At 48.5% G+C, this 27,588-nt stretch overlaps 1 protein-coding gene across 1 annotated transcript; it reads right to left on the bottom strand.

The window, feature by feature from the left end:
• Positions 1 to 5,954: 5,954 nt before the first annotated feature.
• Positions 5,955 to 27,001, bottom strand: INSL3 (insulin like 3). The gene is made up of 2 exons (XM_078671641.1): positions 26,479 to 27,001; positions 5,955 to 6,246 (listed from the first exon to the last, which is right to left on the bottom strand). The coding sequence occupies exons 1-2, from the start codon at positions 26,669 to 26,671 to the stop codon at positions 5,963 to 5,965; spliced, it is 477 nt and encodes a 158-aa protein (XP_078527767.1). The 5' UTR covers positions 26,672 to 27,001; the 3' UTR covers positions 5,955 to 5,962.
• Positions 27,002 to 27,588: the final 587 nt, after the last annotated feature.

Genomic DNA, 27,588 nt, shown 5'->3' with positions numbered 1-27,588 from the left:
CCATGTTTTGTAATGGAGTGAGACCCCACAGAAGAAGCCTTTTTTTTGTAATGGAGTGAGACCCCACAGTAGATAGCCATGTTTTGGAATGGAGTAAGACCCCACAGAAGATAGCCACGTTTTGTAATGGAGTGAGACCCCACAGAAGATAGCCATGTTTTGGAATGGAGTGAGACCCCACAGAAGATAGCCACGTTTTGTAATGGAGTGAGACCCCACTGAAGATAGCCACGTTTTGGAAAGGCGTGAGACCCCAGAGGAGATAGTTACGTTTTGTAAGGGAGTGAGACCCCTCAGAAGATAGGCACGTTTTGTAATGGAGTGAGACCCCACAGAAGATTGTTACATTCTGTAATGGAGTGAGACCCCACAGAAGATAGGCACGTTTTGGAAAGGCGTGAGACCCCAGAGGAGATAGTTACGTTTTGTAAGGGAGTGAGACCCCTCAGAAGATAGCCATGTTTTGTAATGGAGTGAGACCCCACAGAAGATAGCCACGTTTTGTAATAGAGTGAGACCCCCCATAAGTATGTCAAGTTTTGTAATGGAATGAGACCCCACAGTAGATAGCCATGTTTTGTAATGGAGTGAGACCCCACAGGCGATAGCCACGTTTTGTAATGGAGTGAGACCCCACAGTAGATAGCCACGTTTTGGAATGGAGTGAGACCCCACAGAAGAAGCCTTTTTTTGGAATGGAGAGAGACCCCCCCAGAAGTATGTCAAGTTTTGGACTGGAATGAGACCCCACAGTAGATAGCCATGTTTTGTGATGCAGTGAGACCCCACAGAAGATAGCCACGTTTTGTAATGGAGTGAGACCCCACAGAAGGTAGCCATGTTTTGTAATGGAGTGAGACCCCACAGAAGAAGCCTTTTTTTTGTAATGGAGTGAGACCCCACAGTAGATAGCCATGTTTTGGAATGGAGTAAGACCCCCACAGAAGATAGATACGTTTTGTAATGGAGTGAGACCCCGCAGGCGGTAGCCATGTTTTGGAATGGAGTGAGACCCCACTGAGGCACGCGAGGCCATGATTATGATTGCACAGAATACCTGCTTGCATAAAGAGTCAGCAGGAACAAGAAGCCTTATCCTGACAAGGCTGAGCAGTGGCCCCCAGTATGTCAGGGTGAAGTTGACTCCCAAACTGCCGTGTGAGATGGATGCAGGAAAGGGGCACTTTGTGAGTGGTGTGCGTGCTCTGCGATGGCATCTGCGAGACCCCTTGTCCAACGTGGGCAGAGATGCTGTGTACCTATCAAGCGTAAGGGCCACTCAGTGCCTCTGGAGGGAAAATGTAACAAAGACAATATATGTCCCCACCATACAACTCTGTACATGTCCTGAGGCCTGTCGTGGAACATGAGTGCGTGCGATAAGGTACCCCCAAACCAACAAGAGCAGGTGGTAGCCACCTTGGAAAGCATATTCCAGTTCCCGCCTTTGTACAGGTTGCCCGTGAGAGCAGGGGCTTGTCTTCGGGCCCTTCGTGTGACGGATGTCCAATGGGAGTCCAGTAGGACTGGATCTGTGGCATATGTTCTAGAAAACAGTTTAGGATATAAATGAACTCTATTTAGATTCCTTCTATGTAAATGTATTTTGTGAAAACGTAGCGTGGACCCGCCCCTCCTGGGCCTATGGTGGACTTCCTGGCTTCTTGTGAACTACCCGGACTCCTCGCCATGCTGAAAAAACAAGCAATGTCAGAAGCCTTGTCCACCAGCGGTGAATGAAGCTTCTTTAAAGTGAAAACACAGACCAATCACAGACCTACCCTCAGCTGGCCAGCCAATGCCAGATGACCAGGAAGAAATCTGGCGGGAACGCGTGGCCGGCGGTGGAAGCAAGGCTGTGGGCATACGTAACACGTCGCGGAACGGGTCTGCGTGCCTTAAAGGAGTAAGGAGGGGATGAATCAACTCCCCAATTCTGTCCTCAGCCCTTAGCCTCAGAAGAGCCCAAATAACTAGTGCAGCAGGTGCAGTCTCACCGCAGCCCTGGCTCTCAGACTATGCCTATCTTTTACTACCCAACCAGGCGCCTGGGGCCATTTTTCGTGCTGGGTTATATCCATGGCAACCATTCTATGCCACTGGCATTGAGGGTCGAATGCCCACCCCATACACATCCCATATGGGATCCCCTTCACTCACAGGCCGTCTGACAGGCTGTGCTGGGAAAGTATAAAACACAATGGCCTTCTGTATCACTGCATCAAGCAGTCACAGAGCCTGCAACTCCCAAGATCACACGTCTTGTGACCCCGAAACACCAGGAAGCCGTGATCCAAGGCATGCTGCGAAAGTCTTTCCCACCAATCTTTTGGACTCTTTCTGAATCACAACTGGGAGGTGGCGTGAACGGACTGTCGCCTCCTAACTGACATTTGTAGTGCAATATATCAGGGGTGTGAAGGGGTGCAGACCCCGAGGTTAGAGTGGTGTCTGGTTCGCACCGGGAAGCTGTCCCATGAGCCCCCAGCCCTCTTTAGGCGCCCTAGGAACAAGTAGGCAGAGGTCCAGGGGGAATATTTTTTGGGGTCTGGCTTGACAGCACAGCTGTCTGCAGACCTGTTCTTACTAATTCTTTAAGATATGCATAGAGGGTTTTTTTCTTCGAACCTCATTGGCTGTTCGGTGTATCATTCCGCATGTTGCACTTCCATGCATTAGGGACTTATTTCCATCTGAAAGGCAGACTGAATACACGAACTGCTTTCTTTTAATTGCTTCCAGTGTGGGAATGCAAATGCAGGGGTGTCGGCTTGTCGTTTCCAGCAGGCCACCACCCCTGAATGGGCAGCCCATCACTGGGGGTCTCGTTTAGTGACCTACTGAATTAAGATTCACGAGGTAGGGCATTTTGTGACCCTCTGCTAATGGACGATTCACAGTGCAACCTCTGTGTGCCTAGGGAGGGTCACAGACTGCATGAGTTTGCAAAGCAGCTGGTGCCCAGTTTGCACCTCTTGGTTTGTGGAGAGGTGTATGTACAGGGAAGCCAATGGCATGGATGTATGACGTTACAACGCAGGCTATTACAACCCCTGCCTTTATAACGCGGTTTTACATCGCATACCATTACAACGCATAGCGCTTTTGGGTGCTGGATAGTGAATAGTTGAATTCACTATTCCAACTCCAGTCCCCGTGGACACTAGGGAAGGTTATTGGATAGTAAATTAACCTATTCCCTATCCTAGAGCGCCCCCCAGCGCAATGCGTTGTAATAGTTTGCGTTATAATGACCGCGTTGTAATGGTAGTGCGTTGTAAAAGTTGCGTTGTAAGTGATGTTTACCCAATGGCATGTAAGGGAAAGCATTGAGCAGGAGGGCCAAGGGCGCGTGTCATCTATTTCCCCACTCTCCATTACTCCTGCCATGCACTATTAAATATTTGATTTATGTACGGTTCTCTCTAGCCCGAGCCCCACCCTCAGAGTTGCCCCTCCCTCATAGGCGCCCCTCCCTCAGAGGTGTCCAACCAATAGAGGCCATAGTTTTCGTAAAAACAATAAACACATTTAGGCTGCACAAAATAACAGATATTATAATAAAATAAATCAAGCTTAAATAAAGGTGCTTTCTCGGTTTTCCTGTACAAAGTCGGGAACTGTTCCTGATTTGGCTATAAAGTCCCTGTCGACTGACCCTGCCCCCAACCTTGAAGCGCTTTCAGAGGGACCAACTTGAGGCTTGCAAAGAGTGCTGCTGCCCCATCTGCCACAGAGGGACTTGTGATATTACTGTGTCCTCATTGGTGTGAGGTTCCTTAGCCCTTACTCGGGCACATGTATTTTTGGGGGCTGTGGAGGTCCCTGGGTGGGCGGTGAAGGCCTTGCCCTTTTAAGGTGCCTGCTTCCCAAGCCCCGCCCTCCCCTGAGGGTTTAAGGCAAGTGTTCGATGCCTTGACCTTCACAGCACCAAAACAGGGTACTTCGTTGAATAAACACTGCACGAGCGGCCACCAAGCATTTCAATGTGGGCCCAGCAGTATCAGGGTCCCGCCCCCCTTTACTCTCTCAACCTGTCCCAATCATGAGCCCCGCCTCTTGCACCTATAACTACAGCATGTGGCAACAGGAAAGAAAGTCTGTTATTCCTTTTGCTTCTGCTGACCCAGTTGTCGGTGTTGTTCCCGGATTCCTTCACGGGTACTGACTGGATCAAGTATTGTAACCCCCTCAAGAAAGAGTCTCTCACACATCCCTTAGGGTCATCTTTCACATCAATGCACTAGTTCCTGCTTGGGTACACGTTTGATCGTTTGATCATGTCTTGTTGCCCCTTCAAGAGTCTCTCACACAGCTTTAGAGGGTCATCTTTCCCATCAATGCACTAATTCCTGCTTGGGTACAGGTTTGATCATGTCTTGTTGCCCCCTCAAGAGTGTCACACAACCTTTAAGGTCATCTTTCACATTAATGCACTAGTTCCTGCTTGGGTACAGGTTTGATCATGTCTTGTTGCCCCCTCAAGAATGTCACACAACCTTTAAGGTCATCTTTCACATTAATGCACTAGTTCCTGCTTGGGTACAGGTTTGATCATGTCTTGTTGCCCACTCAAGAGTCTCTCACACAGCTTTTGAGGGTCATCTTTCACAGCAATGCACTAGTTCCTGCTTGGGTACAGATTTGATCATGTCTTGTTACCCCCTCAAGAGTCTCTCACACAGCTTTTGAGGGTCATCTTTCACAGCAATGCACTCGTTCCTGCTTGGGTACAGATTTGATCATGTCTTGTTACCCCCTCAAGAGTCTCTCACACAGCTTTTGAGGGTCATCTTTCACATTAATGCACTAGTTCCTGCTTGGGTACAGATTTGATCATGTCTTGTTACCCCCTCAAGAGTCTCTCACACAGCTTTTGAGGGTCATCTTTCACATTAATGCACTAGTTCCTGCTTGGGTACAGATTTGATCATGTCTTGTTGCCCACTCAAGAGTCTCTCACACATCTTTAGAGGGTCAGCTTTCACATCAATGCACTAATTCCTGCTTGGGTACAGATTTGATCATGTCTTGTTGCCCACTCAAGAGTCTCTCACACATCTTTAGAGGGTCAGCTTTCACATCAATGCACTAATTCCTGCTTGGGTACAGATTTGATCATGTCTTGTTGCCCCTTCAAGAGTCTCTCACACAGCTTTTGAGGTTAATCGGTCACATCAATGCACTAATTCTTGCTTGGGTACAGATTTGATCATGTCTTGTTGCCCACTCAAGAGTCTCTCACACATCTTTAGAGGGTCAGCTTTCACATCAATGCACTAATTCCTGCTTGGGTACAGATTTGATCATGTCTTGTTGCCCCTTCAAGAGTCTCTCACACAGCTTTTGAGGTTAATCGGTCACATCAATGCACTAATTCTTGCTTGGGTACAGATTTGATCATGTCTTGTTGCCCACTCAAGAGTCTCTCACACATCTTTAGAGGGTCAGCTTTCACATCAATGCACTAATTCCTGCTTGGGTACAGATTTGATCATGTCTTGTTGCCCCTTCAAGAGTCTCTCACACAGCTTTTGAGGTTAATCGGTCACATCAATGCACTAATTCTTGCTTGGGTACAGATTTGATCATGTCTTGCTGCCCACTCAAGAGTCTCTCACACAGCTTTTGAGGTTTATCTATCACATGAATGCACTAGTTCCTGCTTGGGTGCAGATTTGATCATGTCTTATAGCCCCCTCAAGACTCTCTCACACATCTTTAGAGGGTCATCTTTCACATCAATGCACTAGTTCCTGCTTGGGTACAGATTTGATCACGTCCTGTAGCCCCCTCAAGGGTCTCTCACACAAATTTTTAGGGTCATCTTTCACATCAATACATTGCATTAAGTCCCACTGTCCGTCTTGTCACTGGGAAAAAGAGTGCTGCTCTCTGCTCTTGTGGTTTTGTGTGGATTTCGGGTAGGTTTTGTTTGGTTGGGTTGGTTCCCCGGTGGCCTCTAACAGAAGCGCACCAGCTCGCTTTTGGTGCAGCCGCGCCGGCAGCAGGAGCCTGCAGGGCCCGTGCTCCGCTTGGAACGGGATGGGGCAGCCATGAGTTGGCCATTTTCCTCTTCGTGCATCGGGCCTTCCTGGGGTCCCAGAAGATTGTCTAGTTTGGCGCCTCCAAGGGGTGCAGCAGCTCCTGTGGGGTCCTGGCCCTCCCGCTCACCATCTGGAATGGAGTTGAGATGGTCAGGAAGCAAGAAGAAGTGGTCACTGTTCAGCCAATCCAGGAGTTCCCCTGAAATGCAAGACATACATTAAGGCATTAGTACTTCATTCCGCCATAACATGTTACCGTACTGCATTTGTTTCATTTCCTTTACTTTAATGTGTTCAGAAGATGACACAGCTCATGGTATGTAAAAAAAATATAAAACAGCATATCTAGAAGCATACAGCCAGATTCATCATTGAAAATTGCGCTCGCAAAGGGACAGATTCTGAGAATCTGACCCTTTGCGAGCGCAATTTTTGCATTTGGGATTCATCATCCCAAATGCAAAAATCGCTATTATAGAATTCGCAATTATGCGAGAAATTACATTTAAGGAATCTCTATTTGAGATTCCTTAAATGCAATTCATGAAACGTTTAAAAATTGCGAATTCGCAATTATGGGCCGCTATTTACCGCAAAGTCAAACCTCGTGGTAAATAGCGGAAACTTAGAAAAATGCACTTTAATGCATTTTTCTAAGTTGTATGTTAGACTAAGTTGTATGTTAGACTAAGTTGTATGTTACACACACACATGTCCTTTGGACATGTGTGTGCGCAACATCAGTCTACATTTTCATTTCAGGGGTGCTTGGACACCCCTGGCACCCTTGAAATCGAATCCTTATTTGCGATTAGCAAATTGCTAATCGCAAATAAGGAATGACTCCCCATTCATTCCTATGGGCCTTTAAGGAAGCTTTAGGAATTGCATTTTTTTTGGCAATTTCTACATGAATCCCGTTTGAAAGTCCTTAGTAGCAATTCCTTAATAATCTCTATTAAGGACTCGCGAAACGGGACAATTATGAATCTGGGGGATAGACTCTAAACACAGGCACATGAGGTCTAGCAGTAATGGGTAATCCTGCTGTTAGCACCCGTGCCTCAAGTACGGTTTGTTCCCCTTCTCATTACTCTTAGATTGGGGAAATAACTCCTGGGTTCTGACCCTCCTCTCCTGATTTCCTGGTTATAAATGTATTGACATGACGTTTTGATTCAGCGCCCCCTATGGGAGTGTTTAGGGCAGTAGTCTTCAAACTTTTTTATGCCGTGCCCCTCCCCCACAGCATGGGGGAGGGGGGAATCTTTGGGCCTTTCCTTCAAATTTTTTCACAATTATTCTATTAAAGTGGCAATATTTAAATATGTCTATACTTAAACACTGTAGTTAAGTTCTGAGTTACCATTTTAAGTGAATCTGTAGTTCTATTCAGTGCGCGCTGACGCTGACTTTGAATCCCTGTATATTTTTAAACTCAGCTAACTGGTTTTATTAGGTCTCGCCTGTCAATGCGCTTGCGCATTGAGCTTGGGAGAATATAGGGGCTTATCCAGAACTTATCCATCGGGCGATTCCATGCAGTGCCCGTGAAAAGCAAGCTCAATGCGCAAGCGCATTGACATAAAATGCGCGTGCACATGAAAGCCAGCCATCTGCTGCCAGCAGCTTCACCGCCCCCTGCTGCATCAAAGGCTTTCGGCCGTGTCGCATTTCTCCTCCCCCCTCCCCACAGCAATGCCAAGAGCTTTCACTTTCACGGCCGCCAGGCCGTGTCTCTTGTTTCCCCTCCCCCCTTCCCCCCTTCCCCCCTCCCCACTCGCTCAGCAAAGGCTGCTCACTCTCCTTCTCCCCCGCCCCCCACCCCATCCGACTTGTTTTTCTTTCATTTCACGGCCAATTTTGCGTCACACTCGCGTTTTTTTCCCCGTTTTTTTTTTATTATTATTTTGCGGCCGATTTTCGTTTCACGGCCGCCAATGCTTGTTCTGTTAGCTCCTTGTTCGCCACTGACTGCTACCTTCTCCTGCCCATCTCCATTTCCCTTGTATGCGCCTCCTTCCCCACATCCTCGTATTACCTCCTTCCACCCTTTTGTCCTTTCACTGTGTGCACTTTGCACCCCATGCACCTAGTTTTTTAATGTTATTCGTTAGTGGCTTATTTTTCAAAACTTCTCCCCAAAATACCACCAATTTTATTTTTGGCTAAAAATTGTATTGGTAAGTTCTGTATATTTTCATCCGTAAGAAGCTATTTTGGCAGTGCCTGCAGACCCCTTCCGCCTCCCACCACAGCCTGCCCAAGCGCCATCGGCGGTGTCTGCAGACCCCTTCCGCCTCCCACCACAGCCTGCCCAATCGCCAATATTAATAGAAGATCGGCGGTGCCTGCAGCCGCCTCCCACCACAGCCTGCCCAAGCGCTATTGGCAGTGCCTGCATACCCCTCCCGTCTCCCACCACAGCCTGCCCCAGCGCCATAGGCAATGCCTACAGATGCCTCCCGCCTCCCACCACAGCCTGCCCCAGCGCCATCGGCAGTGCCTGCAGACCCTCCCACCACAGCCTGCCCCAGCGCCATCGGCAGTGCCTGCAGACCCTCCTGCCTCCCACCACAGCATGCCCAAGCGCAGCATGAGTTACATTAGCACCAAACTCATTACATGATGACTCATTTTCTGGGCAAACCTACCTCAAAGTAAGGGATAGTTATAGCTGCCTATAAATTCTGAATGCCTCATATTTTGTGCGATAATTATAACATCCGTTTCCAGTGCACTTATTTTCAGGACCTTTGACTAATTAGATTTTTCAACTTTTTTTTCTTTATCCCTCATTAAATCTCATGTATTCAAGAGGCAAGACTGGAGGGGGCGATGGGGGCAAAAACAATTATTTCTCTTTCTACTGCAAAATCAAAACCTCCGTCTTGCGTGTTCCTCCTAAATATTGGCTTCCATGGGATGCATGAGTCAACTTGGGCTGTTTGTTTTTGAGTCAGTCGTAATCATAGCATGCTGAGCACATACTAATTGTAGAGGAGTGAGTGAAAGACAAAAAGAACACAATAAACAACTGCGCTCTTGCTTGCGTTTCTCTTTCACTTCATGTGGTCAGGTTTCCCTCTCCCTCCCACGCCGGGGATCGGCTTTGCTGTAAATGCTGGAATGTGTCCAGGCTTGCGGGTTTTTTCTTTCTTTTTTTTTTTTTCTCTTCACTCCACAGCATTTCAGAACTCTTTGATCTTTTTCCTTCTTACCCGGAAGAGAACTCTGGGCCCGCTCCGCTGTGGGGAGCCGAGGCTCCGGGCACACGTGGGAAGCCTGGCAGGCCTCCAACTCCCTGACAAATTTGGTCGCACAAAAGGGGCCAGAAAGAGAGAGAGAGGGAAACAAGCATTGGAAATGCAATAGGTCTCGCATTATTAAAGTTTGAGCTATTGGCATTGCTAATAATAATGCAACACCAATAGCTCAAACTTTATATATGAGAGACCTATTGCATTGCAAATGATTGTTTATCTTGTAGTGCTCTCCTGTGTTCTGCCGCATCTCTTTCTCTTCCGCACTTCACGGACAGGCAGAGCTCTGATTGGCTCCTTTGAACCAATCAGAAGCTCGACCGGGAGGAGCCAGTTGTGCCCCCCAGCCATTTAATGCCGCCGCGGTGTGTACGCGCCGCTGGCGCGCCCGTTTGTGCCCATCCGCGACTGGACTACGCCAGACGTGCTGCTGGTATGGTTTTTGCAAAAAATATATACTCCCGAGATGACCTACTTGCTATTATTAAGGCGCTAAGCCCATGTGCTCCCCACCTAAGCGCCTCACTGGAAGGGCACTTCTGCTATATTCAGTTTGGATTCTGCTCTCTAGATAACGCTGTCCCTCCATCCCCTCCCTGCACTCTATCAAACTTTTCAGTTTGAATTGCCACTCCCTAGTAAAGCACTTCATTGAAGTATTTGATCTACTTCACAATGAGGCACCGGATATTCTCTTTCTTACTGAGACATGGCTCATTGACAACACGGAGGCGGAACCTGGCTTAGCCATGCCTCAAGGGTACAACATTGTGACACTCAACAGAGGGGCCCGGGGTGGTGGTATCCCAATCATCTTTACAACTGGATACACTTCCCCCCTAATTAAAGAGGGCCTAGTGGGCTGTGAGTGTGCACTGTTCAGGATTCTCCTCAATGCTAACCTCTGGTATACTCGCCATCAGACCAGCCAATTGGAGACCTCAATCTGGATGGCAGTCATGACTCTGAAATCAGCAATCTCTTAGCTTATCTGCTGTCTTGAAACTGATCCAGCGCGTCCCAGGAGGTACTCATTCTGCCGGACACTTACTGTACCCTGTTCTTTCTAACTTGCCCTCTCTCATAGTTAATACACCTATTCCTATGAGCTGGTCTGACCATTATTTGGTAACCGTGTCACTATTGGGAGTGGGCTCCTCTCAGGGTACAGTGTGTAGATCCGTTTTAAGGCGCCCCTGGCATAAACTCGACTCCAAACAGTTCCACACTCTCCTTTTGAGTCAAACGCTCAGTCTTCCCGACAACCCAGATGTGGTGTAGAGTATCCTTTCGGAATGGCTGACACATTCCCTTGACTCTCTCATTCCCGCCAGGGTATGTATGACGTTACAACGCATGCTATTACAACGCATGCCTTTACGACGCAAGTTTTACAACGCAAGTCGTTACAACGACTTGCGTTGGGGGGCGCTGGATAGTGAATAGTTTAATTTACTATTGCAACTCCAGTCCCCGTGGATAGTAGGGAAGGTGTTGGAAACTATTCCCTATCCTAGAGCGCCCCCCAGCGCAAGTCGTTGTAATGGTTGCGTCGTAAAGGTACTTCGTTGTAACAGTTGCGTTGTAAAGGATGTTCCCCTCGCCAGGTGGTCTCGGAGCCATAATACTCAGCCCAGCCCGTGGTACAATGATAACCGGACCTCAATCCATAAAAGCTGTAAAAGGCTGGAATGGGCATGGAGGCGTGACTATGACCCTATTCTGAAAACGCAATACCATGCAGCCATCAAGAACTATCATAGAGCCAGCCAGAAGGAAAGCACTGCCTACTATGCTGAGGAGATCAGACTCTGCAGTAATCATGCTGAACCTGTCTTCTCTCTGCTCAAGGACCTTAAATCCTCAGGGCAACCTCAGTTAACCCGCTCCTTCTTCTAATCAGCAATGCGAGAGCCTTGCTGCCTTCGTAATCAAGAAGATCGAGATCATCTATAAAACTTTCCCCCACACTGAGGCTAGGGCCAGCCCCTCCCTGCGGTCCTGCGATGCCCCAGCACTCTCTGTCTTCCCGGCGCTCACTCAAGAAGTGATGCGCACGATTTGTAATAAACTTAAATCAGGATACCTTGCAGATCCTCTCAAACCGGACCAATTCCAGAAATTTTTTACCTCAACTTCTTTCCCCCTTTTGAAAACTCCTCAATCTATCTCTGTCTTCTGTGGTGGTTCCCACTGCATGTAAACATACCAAGGTGGTCCCTCTGTTAAAGAAGCCCATGCTGGATGCCTCCAAACCAGAGAGCTTCCGCCCTATCTCCCTCCTCCTGTCGGTCTGTAAGATCACCGAAGCCCACATCAATGCCACTCTCACAAAGTTTTTAGAAGATAACAACCTGCTCGACCCATCCCAGAACGGTTTCCGCTCTCACAGCACTGAGTCCGCCCTTCTGGCTGTAACAGGACATCTGAGGGCACGTTAGATGTCGGTTGCACCTCCGCTTTAATTTGATTGGATCCTAGTGCTGCGTTGGACACTGTGTCCCATCAGATCGTAATGCAGCGCTTGGAGGATATCGGTGTCGGCGGTTCTGCCCTGGGTTGGCTCACCTCCTTTCTAGTAGAGCTTACTTACCAGGTGTCTGTCCCTCCCTTCTAGTCCCAGGTACATGCTGTCCACCAAGGTGGTCCGCAGGGTTCGGCTCTTAGCCTAACCCTTTTTAACATCTATATCCAACCTCTGGCAGCAGTAGCCAAAAACAGAGGGTTAGCTGTGGTATCGTACCCGGGATGACGGTAGCACTATCTGAGGACTATGTATGGGCAGGATGCACTTAAGTTTAAGGAAGATATAACAGCCATTGCAGATTCGATGACGGCCAACAGTCTACAAGTTAATGCCAACAAATCAGAGATCTTGTTGGTGGGCAAAGACAACCATCTGTGGAGTGAGCATTGGTGGCCGTCCTCCCTGGGTCTTCTGCTGGCATCCGGAACCAGCAGTCAAAAATCTGGGTTTCTGGATAGACTCCGCTCTTACTTTTCATGCCCAGACATAAGGTAGTTGCCGGGGTATGCTTCGGGCGCTTATGAGGGCTCAAACCCCTGCTGGGTTTCTTTGATCCTACCATCAGTCAGGTGATCATTCGGGCCACAGTACTCTCCAGACTGGACTATGCTAACTCCCTATATATTGGGGCCAACAGTGCAGAGATACTACGTCTACAAAGGGTACAAAATGCGGCGGCCCGGGCTCTCCTCGGCCTGCCGAGAACTTGTCCCACTGCTGGCTGCATCTGCAAACTGCATTGGCTGCCAGTGGAGAAACGTCTTCAATTTAAGACCCTCTGTATTGCCCACAGAATCATGTTTCTCCAATCTCCCGCTATTCTGGCCAGTCTCATATTGCCCTACATACCCCCTCACCAGTTACGCTCCATGGACCAGCACTTGGCTGCTGTCCCCCGGTTTAAGAGAGTACGGGCTGAAGATCGCTCCTTCCGCGTTCGTGCTCCTAAGCTCTGGAACTCCCTTCCCGCACATATCAGAAACATCCAAAATCATTCTCTCTTCCGTAAAGCCATCAAAACTCACCTATTCCCCGCATAACTGCTCTTTGTGTGTTTTCTTGTTTGCCTAAGACAGTTGCATTATAGCACTGGGATGCCTCGTTGCTGGGGCAGCTGCGCGCTTTATAAAATCCCATAACAAAGCATAACAGGTAATTAACGTGCAATTTGAGTAATTATGCTGAAATTGCGCATAATTACATGAATGGAAATTACCCAGATTTCACACACTCTTTATCGTTACCTGACAATCCAGACAAAGGACTCTTAGACAATGAGACGTGTGGCTCAATGGTTAGAGTGGCAGACCCTGTTGCAGAGGTCTAGCCCGGGACCAGGGTTCAATTCCCTGCCTCGGCGGGTCTTGGGCTCAAAAATTCCACGAACCTGATAATTCTCGCCTCTGTGCCTATTCCAATCATGGAGTCCCACTCTGCAACTCTGGGCAATAGCTTGCTTAATCTCCACGACGGCCCCCACAACGCTAAGGATGCCTGGCCTCCACCTTGGTGGTGCCCATGAGTGGACACCTCACAGGGAAATTGATAGCAAAAAATTCACATCCAGGCAATAACGGTGTAGACAACTGGCAACAACTTAGTGTGACATTATAAACACAAGTAAAAGAAAAAAGGTATAACCAATAATCATAATGATATAACATTTAATAACAATGATAAAATTTGATAAACACATTCATTTCGATACAAAATGTTGTAAAAAGATAATAAGGAAGAATACAGTATTCAATTGCAGTATTCACTCTACTATTGGGGAAAAATAAAAAGCTCTGATAACTCCCAAGGCTGATTGTCGGAATTGATGTCTGTCTGTCGACGCGTTTCGACACAACCAGTGTGTTTTCTTCAGGACAATATCAGCGTATTTCTACTGATTTCTTCATATGTTTTCTCAGGATTCGTAGATAAAAATATAGTGCAGTATATGATGTACTGTCCTATCACTACCTCACGGTCTTTGATCTTTTGTTTGAATACAACTATAACAAACGTTCCGAGTTTTTCATCATCTGGAGCTCATTGTAATTAAGGCCATTCTAATTATTTCTTGTCCCATTAAAGCATGCTCATTAGTAGTTAACGTCCGAAGATCTGCACTTGGATCACGTCATATATATCACGCATAAGCCAGGCTCATGAGCAGATACTTTTTTGTTAAGGTACTGCGCCTCGCACGTCACGTCACGGACAGAGACGCCGCCATTGAACACGCCAGGCCTTGACCCTCAAGCAGGTTATTATATTGGCATTCTACTACCGCCATTCCGGATTCCAGACTCCATCATCGTCCCAAACCTCTTGAACGTTCTCCAAGCAATTTGGAAATCTAAACGGGAACGTGCGAGGCGCAGTACCTTAACAAAAAAGTATCTGCTCATGAGCCTGGCTTATGCGTGATATATATGACGTGATCCAAGTGCAGATCTTCGGACGTTAACTACTAATGAGCATGCTTTAATGGGACAAGAAATAATTAGAATGGCCTTAATTACAATGAGCTCCAGATGATGAAAAACTCGGAACGTTTGTTATAGTTGTATTCAAACAAAAGATCAAAGACCGTGAGGTAGTGATAGGACAGTACATCATATACTGCACTATATTTTTATCTACGAATCCTGAGAAAACATATGAAGAAATCAGTAGAAATACGCTGATATTGTCCTGAAGAAGACACACTGGTTGTGTCGAAACGCGTCGACAGACAGACATCAATTCCGACAATCAGCCTTGGGAGTTATCAGAGCTTTTTATTTTTCCCCAATAGTAGAGTGAATACTGCAATTGAATACTGTATTCTTCCTTATTATCTTTTTACAACATTTTGTATCGAAATGAATGTGTTTATCAAATTTTATGATTGTTATTAAATGTTATATCATTATGATTATTGGTTATACCTTTTTTCTTTTACTTGTGTTTATAATGTCACACTAAGTTGTTGCCAGTTGTCTACACCGTTATTGCCTGGATGTGAATTTTTTGCTATCAATTGCTTTGCCCTGATCCAGGAATCTGATTCTACTCAGGGGGTCCCTGTTTAACGCTACACCTCACAGGGAAAGCCAGGATGGGTTCCACAGCGATATTCGTACGAGCGCCTTGAGACCCTTGCGGGTGAGTAGTGCGCTATACAAGTATCAATTTACATTTTACAATGTCAGTGCCAACCTCTAGTGCCGCACTCATAGTGCCTAGAAGGAGTCAGAAAGTGTCTGGAGGCCACGATGACTGGCTCAGGCTCATAGGCGAGTTCATCCTTCCTATGCAGAAATGGGGGCGTGGGCTGGGAGCATGAGTGGCTCGGCTGAGAGGAGCTTATAGCGCTTGCATTGACGTGTCTACATCTTAGGCGCTTTCATTCAAGTCGTATGTGTGCAAAACCAACAGGCAGGAAGGTGTTACCATATCTTCAGCCCTCTCAGGGTTAATTTGTAAAATTGTAAGTGGCCGGGCCGGGGGTATTTCTCCAGAGGCCTCTGGTGCTTGTACCACTCACAGTTGCACTTGTTGGAGTGGGAAGAAAAGTAGATGTGGCAGTGACAGTTTGGACTATTCCAGGTCACCTTTACCTGATGCTAACTGCATGAATGAATGTGAATTATGTGGTAATTCTCTGAAGCACAGACACACCGGGGCACATTATGGGGGCTGTGCTGGCACAGCGATGAGCCGAGCTCCTGTTTTTATGCGTCTGCAGTGTGTAAAGTGAATTCAGTTGACCCAATAGTTCTCTGGGTTAGAGCATTATTTTAGACAGTGCAGCTCAGAAATAGAGGCATCCCCTTGCTGTCAGTACATCAATCTCCAACTTGGAGAAACTTGATTTGACACTTTGCATTTTTAACCCCTTTGCTGCAGCGGCAATTCCGCCGCAGTGCTAAGGGGGTGGGGGGGGGCCGCGCAGCGCTCCTTTGCTCGTGACGGAACCGCTCCGTCACGAGTCTCAGGCACGCTGTGCTTATGACGGAGCGTTTCCTTCACGCCCCACCCGCTCAATGGAACGCTCAGCGCAGGCACGTAATCAGCGCCGCGCAGGCCCGCCGAGCGGGCCGTGACGGAACCGCTCCGTCACCAGCACAGCTCGTCCGAGGCTAGTGACAGAGCGGTTCCGTCACCAGCATGGGAGGGGTTAAAAACAAACTTCACGTTTTGTAAAGTTTTTAAATAGTAAAAAAAAAGTGGCACATTGTTAGTAACTGTACAACAGCTTCAAGGGGGGCCCTGGTGGACTTCTAGTGCTCATCAGGAGTCCCACATCCACATGTCCCCAGCTCTGCTCATCCCCTGCCCGTGTGTCCCCAGCCTGGACACCTCCTCCACCGAAGTCCCTGCGAGCAAACTGTTCGCCGTCCTCAGCTCCCGCTCTCACCCAGGTCACTGAACTCTAATCCTAAACGTTGACATCTTGATGGCTCTTGCCCTCAACAGCAGTGTGTGTGGGACAAAAATAGTGCTGTCTGAAGTTGTACAGGTTTATTTATGAGGAGTGCACGTGGTTCACGTGAGAACTATTGAGTATTATATGTATTTTGAGTAAAAATTCTAGGCCATATTACCAAGATGTGCGTTAAAAACGCACATCGTACATTTCCCTATCGCCGGATTTTATCGCCGTGTTAGCGCGTCATTATCAACACGCAACACATAGGCGATATTAAATCCGGCGATAGGGAACATTAGCGCGTGAAAACAAGCGTTGTTTTCACGCGCTAATGTGTTCCTTGATAATATGGGGGGGTGGATTCAGCTTTATGATCCACACCCCCATGTTATCAATGCCCTAACACCTGATCAGAGCAGGCGTTGGGAGACCTGCGATAAACGAGTTTATCGCAGGTCTCCCTCTCCCAACGCCTGCCTAGGTAATAGGGTGTTCCCACCTCCAACCACATTTTACATGTGGTTGGACGTGGGAACGCCCACTTTGCATGTCATTAGCGATGTTTCTTGCTGACATGCAAAGTGGGCTTGAGGCAGGCGTTAGCATGCCCTTGTTAATAGGGCGCTAGAAGTATCGCCGCTTTCTCGGCACAATTCACCGAAAAAGCGGCGATACTTCACCTTGGTAATATGGCCCTCTGTTTGTACAAAAAACTGTAGTTCTCGGTGTTTTTAGGTGTAAAGCTTGTTTTTTTGCTTGTTTTTTTACCATTTGTTACAACAACAAAAAACGCCATTAACCATCAGAAATCAAAATCTGGTGGAAAAAACAACCCAAGCCTTACGCATGTGTTGCAAAACTACCCTTGGCCAAATAACCATGCCAGAAAACCTCAGACAGACACCAGCGGTACAAACAATTACGATACTGTGTAAGCAAAGTTCATGGAATATTTCCACGAACTACTGCTAAAGCGTGCAAGGAGTTGTACTAAAGATTGTCCTTGCGTGATAAATGTATGCACAGGCCTAGACAGATGTAATGTAGCGCTAGCACAGATCTGCTCAGTATTGAACATTAAAAACAGCTAGCTAGTCAATAGGAGTGTTTTTAGGTCTAGGCGACAGAGCTTGAGCTGCCTGTTGGCAGACCTGTTGTTTCCGAAACATAACATGTGCTTAGAGTGAGCATTGGGTCAGCCTCTTGCTCATCTTTGTCGTCTGCTCTTTTCTGATCCCGCGGTTTCACTCCCCATTTTGGCGTTTGTCCCTCCCAGAGCCTTTTCGTCTTGCATTGTTCTGATTGGATGTGCTGTGTCCTTCCAGTGCTAGCTAAAGCCGATGTGTATATTTCTTGTACATGGAGCACTTCATACTGATGCTTTAATATCTCTCTCCTTTACTGCTCCATTCTACAGTTTTTACTCTCCCAGATGCTCCCCATACTGGTACCAGATTTGAATATTTTCGTGCATTTTGACGAGAATCAACAGTTGGAAAGTTGTATGATGCCTTTCGCTCCCTTTTTTGATCTTATGTACCCTTGATTTTGTGCTCTTCCACATTTTAATTTCCCAATCCAAAATGGCTGCCCCCATGGTATACCAGTAAATGAACAATGGCTGCTGTGAATCAGAACACACACATGCATCATGGTGGACAGGGCTTTAAGTGGGCCAGCCCTGCCGGTGCTCAACTCCAGCAGTTCTAAAAAGCAGGTTCCGAGACGGGTCTCTATCGGGCTCTCCATTTTTGCCCTCACCCTCAGGGTGAAAAAAAATCTTAACCCTGCAGTAGCACCACGCTTCACTGCCTTTGATGGAACGTCAAAGAGACTCGTTATAGTTCTTTCAGTCTCATCATTTCAGAACTGAAGTATTTTCAATATTATAAACAACGAAGCCTTAGTTGCTGCTTATTTATCTTACAAACATTGACAATGCCATTAGTTCTGCTTTGTTGTAGGTGTAATGTTACATATTGTATTATATATCTGGATACAATGACAGAAGAGGCAACATACTAGTCGGGTGGCGCACTGTGCTAAGCACAGATTTTTTATATTTTTTATTATTTAGTAGTATTTTATTAAAAGTTATTTTTATATACAGTACAGTGGTGATGCATGAGGGCTAGCTTAAATGATTTAAGCCACGCCCTTAATTACATCGGCCACACCCCTCTGTGAGACCCCCCAGTCTGTTCATCCCACTTAAACCCCTGATGGTGCTCTTGCATACACGAGTCATAATGCACACATGTGCTGTGACACACGACAACGCAATGGTGGCCCCCTTGGAATGAATGAATGAACGGGGATTTGTATCGCGCGACTTAGCCCAAGGGCATCAAGGCGCAGACAACGGACAAACACATAGTCTCAGGACATCGAGAACAGGAATTACTGGTACGCTTTGGCGAAAAGCCAAGTTTTAAGATGTCTGCGGAAGATCAACAATGAAGGTTGACTGATCAGTTCTGGAGGGAGGGAGTTTCATAATTTAGGGGCCAAGGTGGAAAAGGCTCTACCTCCCCACTTAGCTCTAGAAAATCTGGGGACAGAAAGAAGATTTTTGGAGGCAGAGCGGAGTGTTCTGATGGGAGTGTATGCGCAGACAAGAGACCTAATGCCTTCCGAGCCAGAGCCAAAGACAGCCCCGTGGGCAAAACAAAGAAGTTTGAAGGAGATCCTGGAATGAACCGGAAGCCAGTGGAGACTCTTCCTAGCCTGGGTTACTCAGGCAAGCCTCGGGAGGTTCAAAACCATCCCGGCTGCAGCATTTTGTACCATTTGAAGACGATGGACAGAGCTCTTATTTATGCCACTATACAGGGCATTACAGTAATCGAGCCTTGAGGAAACCAGGGCAACTGTAGCTTGTTTCCAGGCAGCAGGAGACAGATAGGAAGCAATCTTTCTCAGGGTCCTGATGATGCCACAACAGGTGGATACAGTTCTATTGACCTGAAGGTCAAAGGAAAGTGCAGAATCTATCAAGACTCCAAGGTTCCTGGCAGAGTGGACCGGGTGGGGGCAGTCCCCAAGGGAGGCCGGCCACCAGTCATCAGACCAAATCTCCTGGTTTCCTCCAAAAACCAGGACCTCCATCTTTTCCCCATTTAATTTGAAAAAGTTCCGAATCATCCACTGGGACACTGCCTCCATGCAAGATCTGAACTCGAGGGCTGAGTCGTTGACCGACTGTGTGATAGAGACCATGATCTGAGTGTCGTCGGCATACGACAGCACCTCAAATCCAAAGGATCTCACCACTTTGGCATGTGGGGTCACGTAGATGTTAAATAGTAGGGGACTTAACAAAGAGCCCTGCGGGACCCCACATTGCACTGACTGTATTTCCTTTAACAGAGAATCCGTTGCATGATTACTGTCGGTGTCCACCTGCATGCGTGCGTCATAGCACAAGAATTTGCATGTGAATGCCAATTTAAAAAAAAGCCTTGGCTAAATCAATAGCTCTGCCTTTTAGAGCCAAGAACTATTTGCCAATTCTTTTTTTCTCTGTCATGAGTCGACAGTGGCCACCTGCCCCTGTCGATGGCCCCAGCTGGTCCTTTTGCCCTTCCCAACAACAGAGTCCATACCTAGAGACATTCACGTGGACACCTCTGAGCAAGGCTGGTGCCCTAAACCGCGCCCTGCCCTGTCTGCAGCCGCGCCGCACATCGGTGCCAACACAGTGTTTGCGTTTGTATTACCAATATTTCCCTTGGCAAAGGTTCTGTGTTGCCAAGCACCTGGGCTGGGTGTCAGCAACAGATTACATGTGGATGTTGGCACCGGCGCCTCTTTGTCGCTGTCTGCACTGCGCCTGCGCAGATCTGGTAGTTTGAGGCCTAAGCTGTGAAATGTTCTCATTACTGTACATTTACACATTTTCAGTCAAAGCCTAGGTTTGCTAAAGACATGTTGAGGACATCCTGAAAGCTTCTCCCCGCAATGCATTGCGCCCGTTACTTACCATTGGCTTTGTGCTTTATAACTCACATTTGCTTGCTTTTTATTTGCTGGCTTTATTTGTTTTAGGGTTCCCAGCTTAAGTTTGTCCCTTCTCTGGAGCATAGCCTATTTACTGTATTCTCCCGAGTGCTCGCTTTCTGTAAACAGGCCTTTAAATCCTGCTCTTATCTTGCCACATTTGCTCTGTATTCAAAGGCAGAGGTCAAATGTCAGACTGTCTTTCCAAGGAGCTTGGTGTATACTTTTCTTTCTCTGATTTCAAAGTTGGTGCATTTATGTGACACTGGTGCTCTGAAACAAAAGGCTTTTTCTAACACACAATTAAAAAAAATGTCTATAAATGAACTGTGCTGATATTTCAGATTGTATCCGAATTAGGGGAGCACAAGTCGATGACCAGACAAGTCAACGCCGTCTCCTCATCGTGCTTCAACACCCTGCGTATGCTTCGCAAGATCTTACGCTGGATCCCGACCGAGACCAGGAAGACTGTCACCCAGGCACTCGTCACCAGCCGACTGGACTACGGAAACGCCCTCTACGCCGGAACCACAGCCAAACTGCAAAAAAGACTCCAGCGCATCCAGAACGCCTCCGCCCGACTCATCCTGGATGTCCCCCGACGCAGCCACATCTCCGGCCACCTGAGGAACCTGCACTGGCTCCCCGTCGACAAGAGGATCACGTTCCGGCTCCTCACCCACGCACACAAGTCTCTCCACGACCTGGGCCCCAAGTACCTCAACGACCGCCTGACCTTCTACGCGCCCACCCGCCAGCTACGGTCCACCAGCCTCGCCCTCGCAGCCGTACCACGCATCCGAAGAGCCACCGCCGGAGGCAGATCCTTCTCTTACCTGGCTGCCAAGACTTGGAACTCCCTCCCCATCCACCTTCGGCTGACCCAGGACCATGTCGCCTTCAGGAAACAACTCAAGACCTGGCTGTTCGAGCAGTAGCATACCCCTTCCCCCAAGCGCCTTGAGACCCTCCCCGGTGAGTAGTGCGCTATACAAATGGTATGATTGATTGATTGATTGACAAGTGAAGCACTTTTTTTTGTAATTTTGAAGTGTGTTGGAAACCAATATTTTAATATGATCAAAACAAATCAATACTGTAGGTGGTGACATTTCCACACATTGTTTGTGGACTGTATAGTTATGTCAGTAAACGGTATATCTCTGCAAATGTAATGGTCACTTTAATTGAAAACGTGTTGTCTGTAATGGGGCGCGCTAACACACCATGCATACTCCACTTTACACCACTCCACTCTACTCTGCACCACTCCACTTTACACCACTCCACTCTACTCTGCACCACTCCACTTTACACCACTCCAGTCTACTCGGCTTCACTCCACTTTAGACCACTCCACTCTACTCAGCACCACTCCACTTTACACCACTCCACTCTACTCTGCACCACGCCACTTTACACCACTCTAGTCTACTCTGCTTCACTCCACTTTAGACCACTCCACTCAACTCTGCACCACTCCACTTTACACCACTCCACTCAACTCTGCACCACTCCACTTTACACCACTCCACTCTACTCTGCACCACTCCACTTTACACCACTCCACTCTACTCTGCACCACTCCACTTTACACCACTCCACTCTACTCTGCACCACTCCACTTTACACCACTCCACTCTACTCTGCACCACTCCACTTTACACCAGTCTACTCTGCTTCACTCCACTTTAGACCACTCCACTCTACTCTGCATCACTCCACTTTACACAACTCCAGTCTACTCTGCATCACTCCACTTTAGACCACTCCACTCTACTCTACTCTGCACCACTCCACTTTAGACCACTCCACTCTACTCTGCATCACTCCACTCCACTCTACTCTGCATCACTCCACTTTACACCACTCCAGTCTACTCTGCATCACTCCACTTTAGACCACTCCACTCTACTCTGCACCACTCCACTTTACACCACTCCACTCTACTCTGCACCACTCCACTTTACACCACTCCACTCTACTCTGCACCACTCCACTTTAGACCACTCCACTCTACTCTGCATCACTCCACTCCACTCTACTCTGCATCACTCCACTTTACACCACTCCAGTCTACTCGGCTTCACTCCACTTTAGACCACTCCACTCTACTCAGCACCACTCCACTTTACACCACTCCACTCTACTCTGCACCACTCCACTTTACACCACTCTAGTCTACTCTGCTTCACTCCACTTTAGACCACTCCACTCAACTCTGCACCACTCCACTTTACACCACTCCACTCTACTCTGCACCACTCCACTTTACACCACTCCACTCTACTCTGCACCACTCCACTTTACACCACTCCACTCTACTCTGCACCACTCCACTTTACACCAGTCTACTCTGCTTCACTCCACTTTAGACCACTCCACTCTACTCTGCATCACTCCACTTTACACCACTCCAGTCTACTCTGCATCACTCCACTTTAGACCACTCCAGTCTACTCTGCACCACTCCACTTTACACCACTCCACTCTACTCTGCATCACTCCACTTTACACCACTCCACTCTACTCTGCACCACTCCACTTTACACCACTCCACTCTACTCTGCACCACTCCACTTTACACCACTCCAGTCTACTCGGCTTCACTCCACTTTAGACCACTCCACTCTACTCAGCACCACTCCACTTTACACCACTCCACTTTATACCACTCTAGTCTACTCTGCTTCACTCCACTTTAGACCACTCCACTCAACTCTGCACCACTCCACTTTACACCACTCCACTCTACTCTGCACCACTCCACTTTACACCACTCCACTCTACTCTGCACCACTCTACTCTGCACCACTCCACTTTACACCACTCCACTCTACTCTGCACCACTCCACTTTACACCACTCCACTCTACTCTGCACCACTCCACTTTACACCAGTCTACTCTGCTTCACTCCACTTTAGACCACTCCACTCTACTCTGCATCACTCCACTTTACACCACTCCAGTCTACTCTGCATCACTCCACTCCACTCTACTCTGCATCACTCCACTTTACACCACTCCAGTCTACTCTGCATCACTCCACTTTAGACCACTCCACTCTACTCTGCACCACTCCACTTTACACCACTCCACTCTACTCAGCAGCACTCCACTCTACGCCACTCCTCTCAGTGTCAACACACTACTCTACTCTGCACTACTCCACTCTATGCCCCTACACTCTAGGCCACTTCACTCTTGCCTCTCTACTCTACTGTGCACCACTCTATGTTAGGCTGAGGCACTCTACGCCACTCTACTCTACTCTGCACCACTCCACTTTACACCACTCCACTCTACTCAGCAGCACTCCACTCTACGCCACTCCTCTCAGCGTCAACACACGACTCTACTCTGCACTACTCCACTCTATGCCCCTACACTCTAGGCCACTTCCCTCTTGCCTCTCTACTCTACTGTGCACCACTCTACTTTAGGCCAATGCACTCTACTCGGCCCAACTGCACTCTTCACCACTACATTTTACACCACTCCAGTCTAGGCCACTCCGTTCTGTTCTGCACCAATTCAATCTATGCCATTCCACTTTATGCCACTCTACTCTGCAACACGGTGCTCTGTGGCAATGCACTCTATGCCACTCTAATCATATCTGCACCGCTGCACTCTACGTCACTGCACTCTACCCTGAACCACTTCACTCTACCATGCACTGCTCCACTCTATGCCACTTCACTCTACTCTTAAACAATCCCCTCTATGCCACTGCACTCCACATCATTGCATTCTACACCACTCCACTCTGTGCCACTCCACTCTGTCTCTGTAATCTACACTGCACCCCACAACTGCACTCTACGCCACTGCCCTCTACAACATGCTACTCAAAACCAATGTACTATACGCCACTTCACGCTACGCCAATCTACTGTGCACCACTGAACTCTATTTCACTATAGTCTATGCTACTGCACTCTGTGCCACTCTTCTCTGCACCATTTCACTCTACGTCACTGCACCCTACGCCACTCTATTCTACTCTGCACCACTGAATCTATGCCATTGCTCTCTATGCCACTTTACTCTGCAACACTATACACTATGCCACTGTACTCTACACCAATGAACTCTATGTCACTCTATGCAACTGTAATCTACAACACTCTACTCTACGCCACTCCACTCGATGTCACTGCAATCTACACCACTACACTCTGTGCCACACACCACTATATGTCAGTGCAGTCTACAGCGCACCACACAACTGCACTCTACGCCATTCTACTCTAAATCACTGCACTCTACACCACTCTACTCAAAACCAATGCACTCTTCGCCACTTCACTCTATGCCAATCTACTCTTCACCACTGCACTCTACGTCACTGCACTCAATGCCACTCTTCTTTGCACCATTGCACTCTACGCCACTGCACTCGACGCCACTCTATTCTACTCTGCACCACTGACTCTACGCCACTGCTCTCTATGCCACTTTACTCTGCAACACTATGCCACTGTACTCCAAGGCAATGCACTCTATGCCACTATACTCAACGACACTCTACTCTGCACCACTGCACTCTACACCACTCTACTCTGCATCACGCCACTCTACGCCACTCAACTCTACAATAGTGCACTTTAAGACACTCTACTCTGCACCACAGCACTTTCTGCCAGTCTTTCCTACACCACTGCACTCTTCGCAACTGCAGCCTACTCTGCACCATTCTACTCTACACCACTCTACTGCACTCTACACAAATGCACTCTATGCCACCACTCTGCATTACTCCAGTCTACGCCTCAGCACTCTATGGCAATTCACTCTGTGCCAATCCACTCTACTCTGCACTACTGCACTCTAGGCCACGGTACTCTGTCAGTCTACTCTGCACCACCCTAATCTACGCCACTGCATTCTACGATGCTGGGACCCTCCACTCTACAACATGCCACTCTACGGCACGCCACTATATGCCACGCACTCTGCGCTGCCACTCTACGCCACCGTCCTCTATGCCACAAACATGTAGGCATGCTGAACAGCAGCCACGCTGGTGTATAACAAGCCAATGCCTAGAAGACATTGCAAAGCCAAGCGCTCTTACATAGGCGAGAGCTATTGGAGTTACCAGTGCTTGTTTACACGGGCTACTCTTGGGCTGTTGTCGTCTCATTGAAATGCGCTTTTAAGGGTTTACTTCAAGTACAAGTGTCACACTCTAGGTGCACTAAACAAAATGAAAGGAATACCCTATTATTAGCCACAGTCAGGGAGAAAGAGGGAAGTGGGGGAGCGAATAAAGAACAAGGAGGGAATGGTAAAGAAAGAGTGAGGAGAGAAGAGAGAGGAAAGGAGGAGGGGGAGGACAGGAGAAAGAGAAATAAAGTACAAAGAAAAAAGAAGAGAGAGAAAGTGAAGGAGATGAGAGACAGCGGGGTGCAACAGAGAGTGTGAAGGAGAGACGGACAGGATGGAGCAAGAATCAGTGTTGGGGGAGACAAGAGGAAGTAAGAAAAGGGAGAACACGCGAGGAGTGAAGGGCATGGAAGAGAGAGAGAGAGAGAGAGAGAGGGGGAGGGAGAGAGAGAGGGGGAGGGAGAGAGAGAGAGAGAGAGAGAGAGACAGAGAGACAGAGAGAGAGAAAGAGAGAGAGAGAGAGAGAGAGAGAGAGAGAGAGAGGGAGGGAGAGCTCGGTGGAGAGGTAGAGAGAGAGAGGGGAAGCGTGTTAGAGTATGAGACACCGAGGTGAGTGGCTGCAGGTGAGAGGGCAGTGAGGGTAGGGTGACCAGAATTTTAAAGTAAAAAACTGGGACATTTCACAAAAATAGAAGAAGGACTACACTTTTACTTCAAGCGATGAGAGCGCTCCCCAGCAGAGAATTACAAACCAGGCAGTAAGAACGTACATAAAAAGCAATTTTTAAGCCCAGTAGCTTGCCTGTTAATTAAATTGCTTTCTTGAAATAACTGCTAACTGTCCCTGCTTTATAAAACATAAAAAACACCTCCCACCGTTTTCAGTCGACCCTCTCCAAAAACGGGGACATGAGCTAAATTTCTTGAAATTTGCTGGGACAGCTGGTTAAAAACAGGGACCGTCCTGGCAAAACGGGACGCCTGGTCACCCTAAGTGAGGGGTGGGGGCGGAATGACGAGGAGGGCTGAGAGAGAAACAAGAGAAGCAGAGAGTTACTGAGGGTCGGAAAGGGTCAGAAAGGGCTGAAGGGGAGACCCCCCGCCCCGCCGTGAGTACTCACTGTAGGGGTTGCTGCTGCCTCGGCCCGGCTCCGGCGAGTAGCGCTTCCACCGGGACCCCCCGCAGGACATGACCACGGTGCGGATGAACTCCCGCCCGCACAGCTTCACCCCACTCTCCAGCGAGTTGTCGGGGCTCTCCCCGTGCACCGCCGCCGGGAGCAGGACGACCACCAGCAGGGCCAGCTCCAGCATGATCCGCGGCAGGCCTCGAAGCGCTGGGAGCGCAGAGCGGAACAGAACCAGCGTGCGCCCAAGATCACAGGAGGGCTTCAGCGTGCGCCCAGGATCACAGGAGGGCTGCAGCGTGCGCCAACGATCACAGGAGGGCTTCAGCGTGCGCCCACGATCACAGGAGGGCTTCAGCGTGCGCCCAGGATCACAGGAGGGCTGCAGCGTGCGCCAACGATCACAGGAGGGCTTCAGCGTGCGCCCAAGATCACAGGAGGGCTGCAGCGTGCGCCAACTTCAGCGTGTGCCCAAGATCACAGGAGGCTTCAGCGTGTGCCCAAGATCACAGGAGGGCTTCAGCGTGTGCCCAAGATCACAAGAGGGCTTCAGCGTGTGCCCAAGATCACAAAAGGGCTTCAGCGTGTGCCCAAGATCACAGGAGGGCTTCAGCGTGCGCCGGGCTCGTGCTGGCGAGATGGCTGCCGGTGCGGGCTCCGGCCCTTTTATAGCGGCGGGCAGGCCGGGGGTATCTCAGCTGTCGCCATCCCGAGGCCCCGAGGTCACTTGGCAGGGCCTGTGTGAAACGGCCTCGAGGGAACGGAGAGATCCAGGGTGACCTTGGGCAACCGCGGGGCTCCTGGCGGAGAGCGATTGCGGCTCACCCCAGGGGCGAGTGCAGGCCCAGGACCGAGGGCCGTAGATGGGCTACTTGCATTCATGCAGCGCTTTATACCCTTGGAGGGGCGTCCGGGAGCTAGGACGCTACGCCTGGCTCTGTAGACCCCGGAGCCAGAGCTTAGTGGAGGGAAAAGAACTTAGATTCTCAGACCGACGCCTCCACATCAACTATTTCACTAACCCTACACCAGACCCTAATATTTTAACTTAATCCGTATCTTATCACTGTTCAATCCTCTGGCATTTACCTTAAACCATTCTTT

The sequence above is a fragment of the Lissotriton helveticus genome, chromosome 12 (genome assembly GCF_964261635.1).
Source record: "Lissotriton helveticus chromosome 12, aLisHel1.1, whole genome shotgun sequence".
Taxonomy (NCBI): Eukaryota; Metazoa; Chordata; class Amphibia; order Caudata; family Salamandridae; genus Lissotriton; species Lissotriton helveticus.
The sequence above is the reverse complement of the archived record's forward strand: the minus strand, read 5'-3'. Positions and strand labels throughout refer to the sequence as shown.

Bases quoted from the DNA above. Each gene is read 5' to 3' on its own strand.
- INSL3 (XM_078671641.1), bottom strand. From the start codon at position 26,671: ATGCTGGAGCTGGCCCTGCTGGTGGTCGTCCTGCTCCCGGCGGCGGTG. The intron at 6,247-26,478 runs GTGAGTACTCAC...CTTGCATTTCAG, and splicing joins AGGCAGCAGCAACCCCTACA to GGGAACTCCTGGATTGGCTG.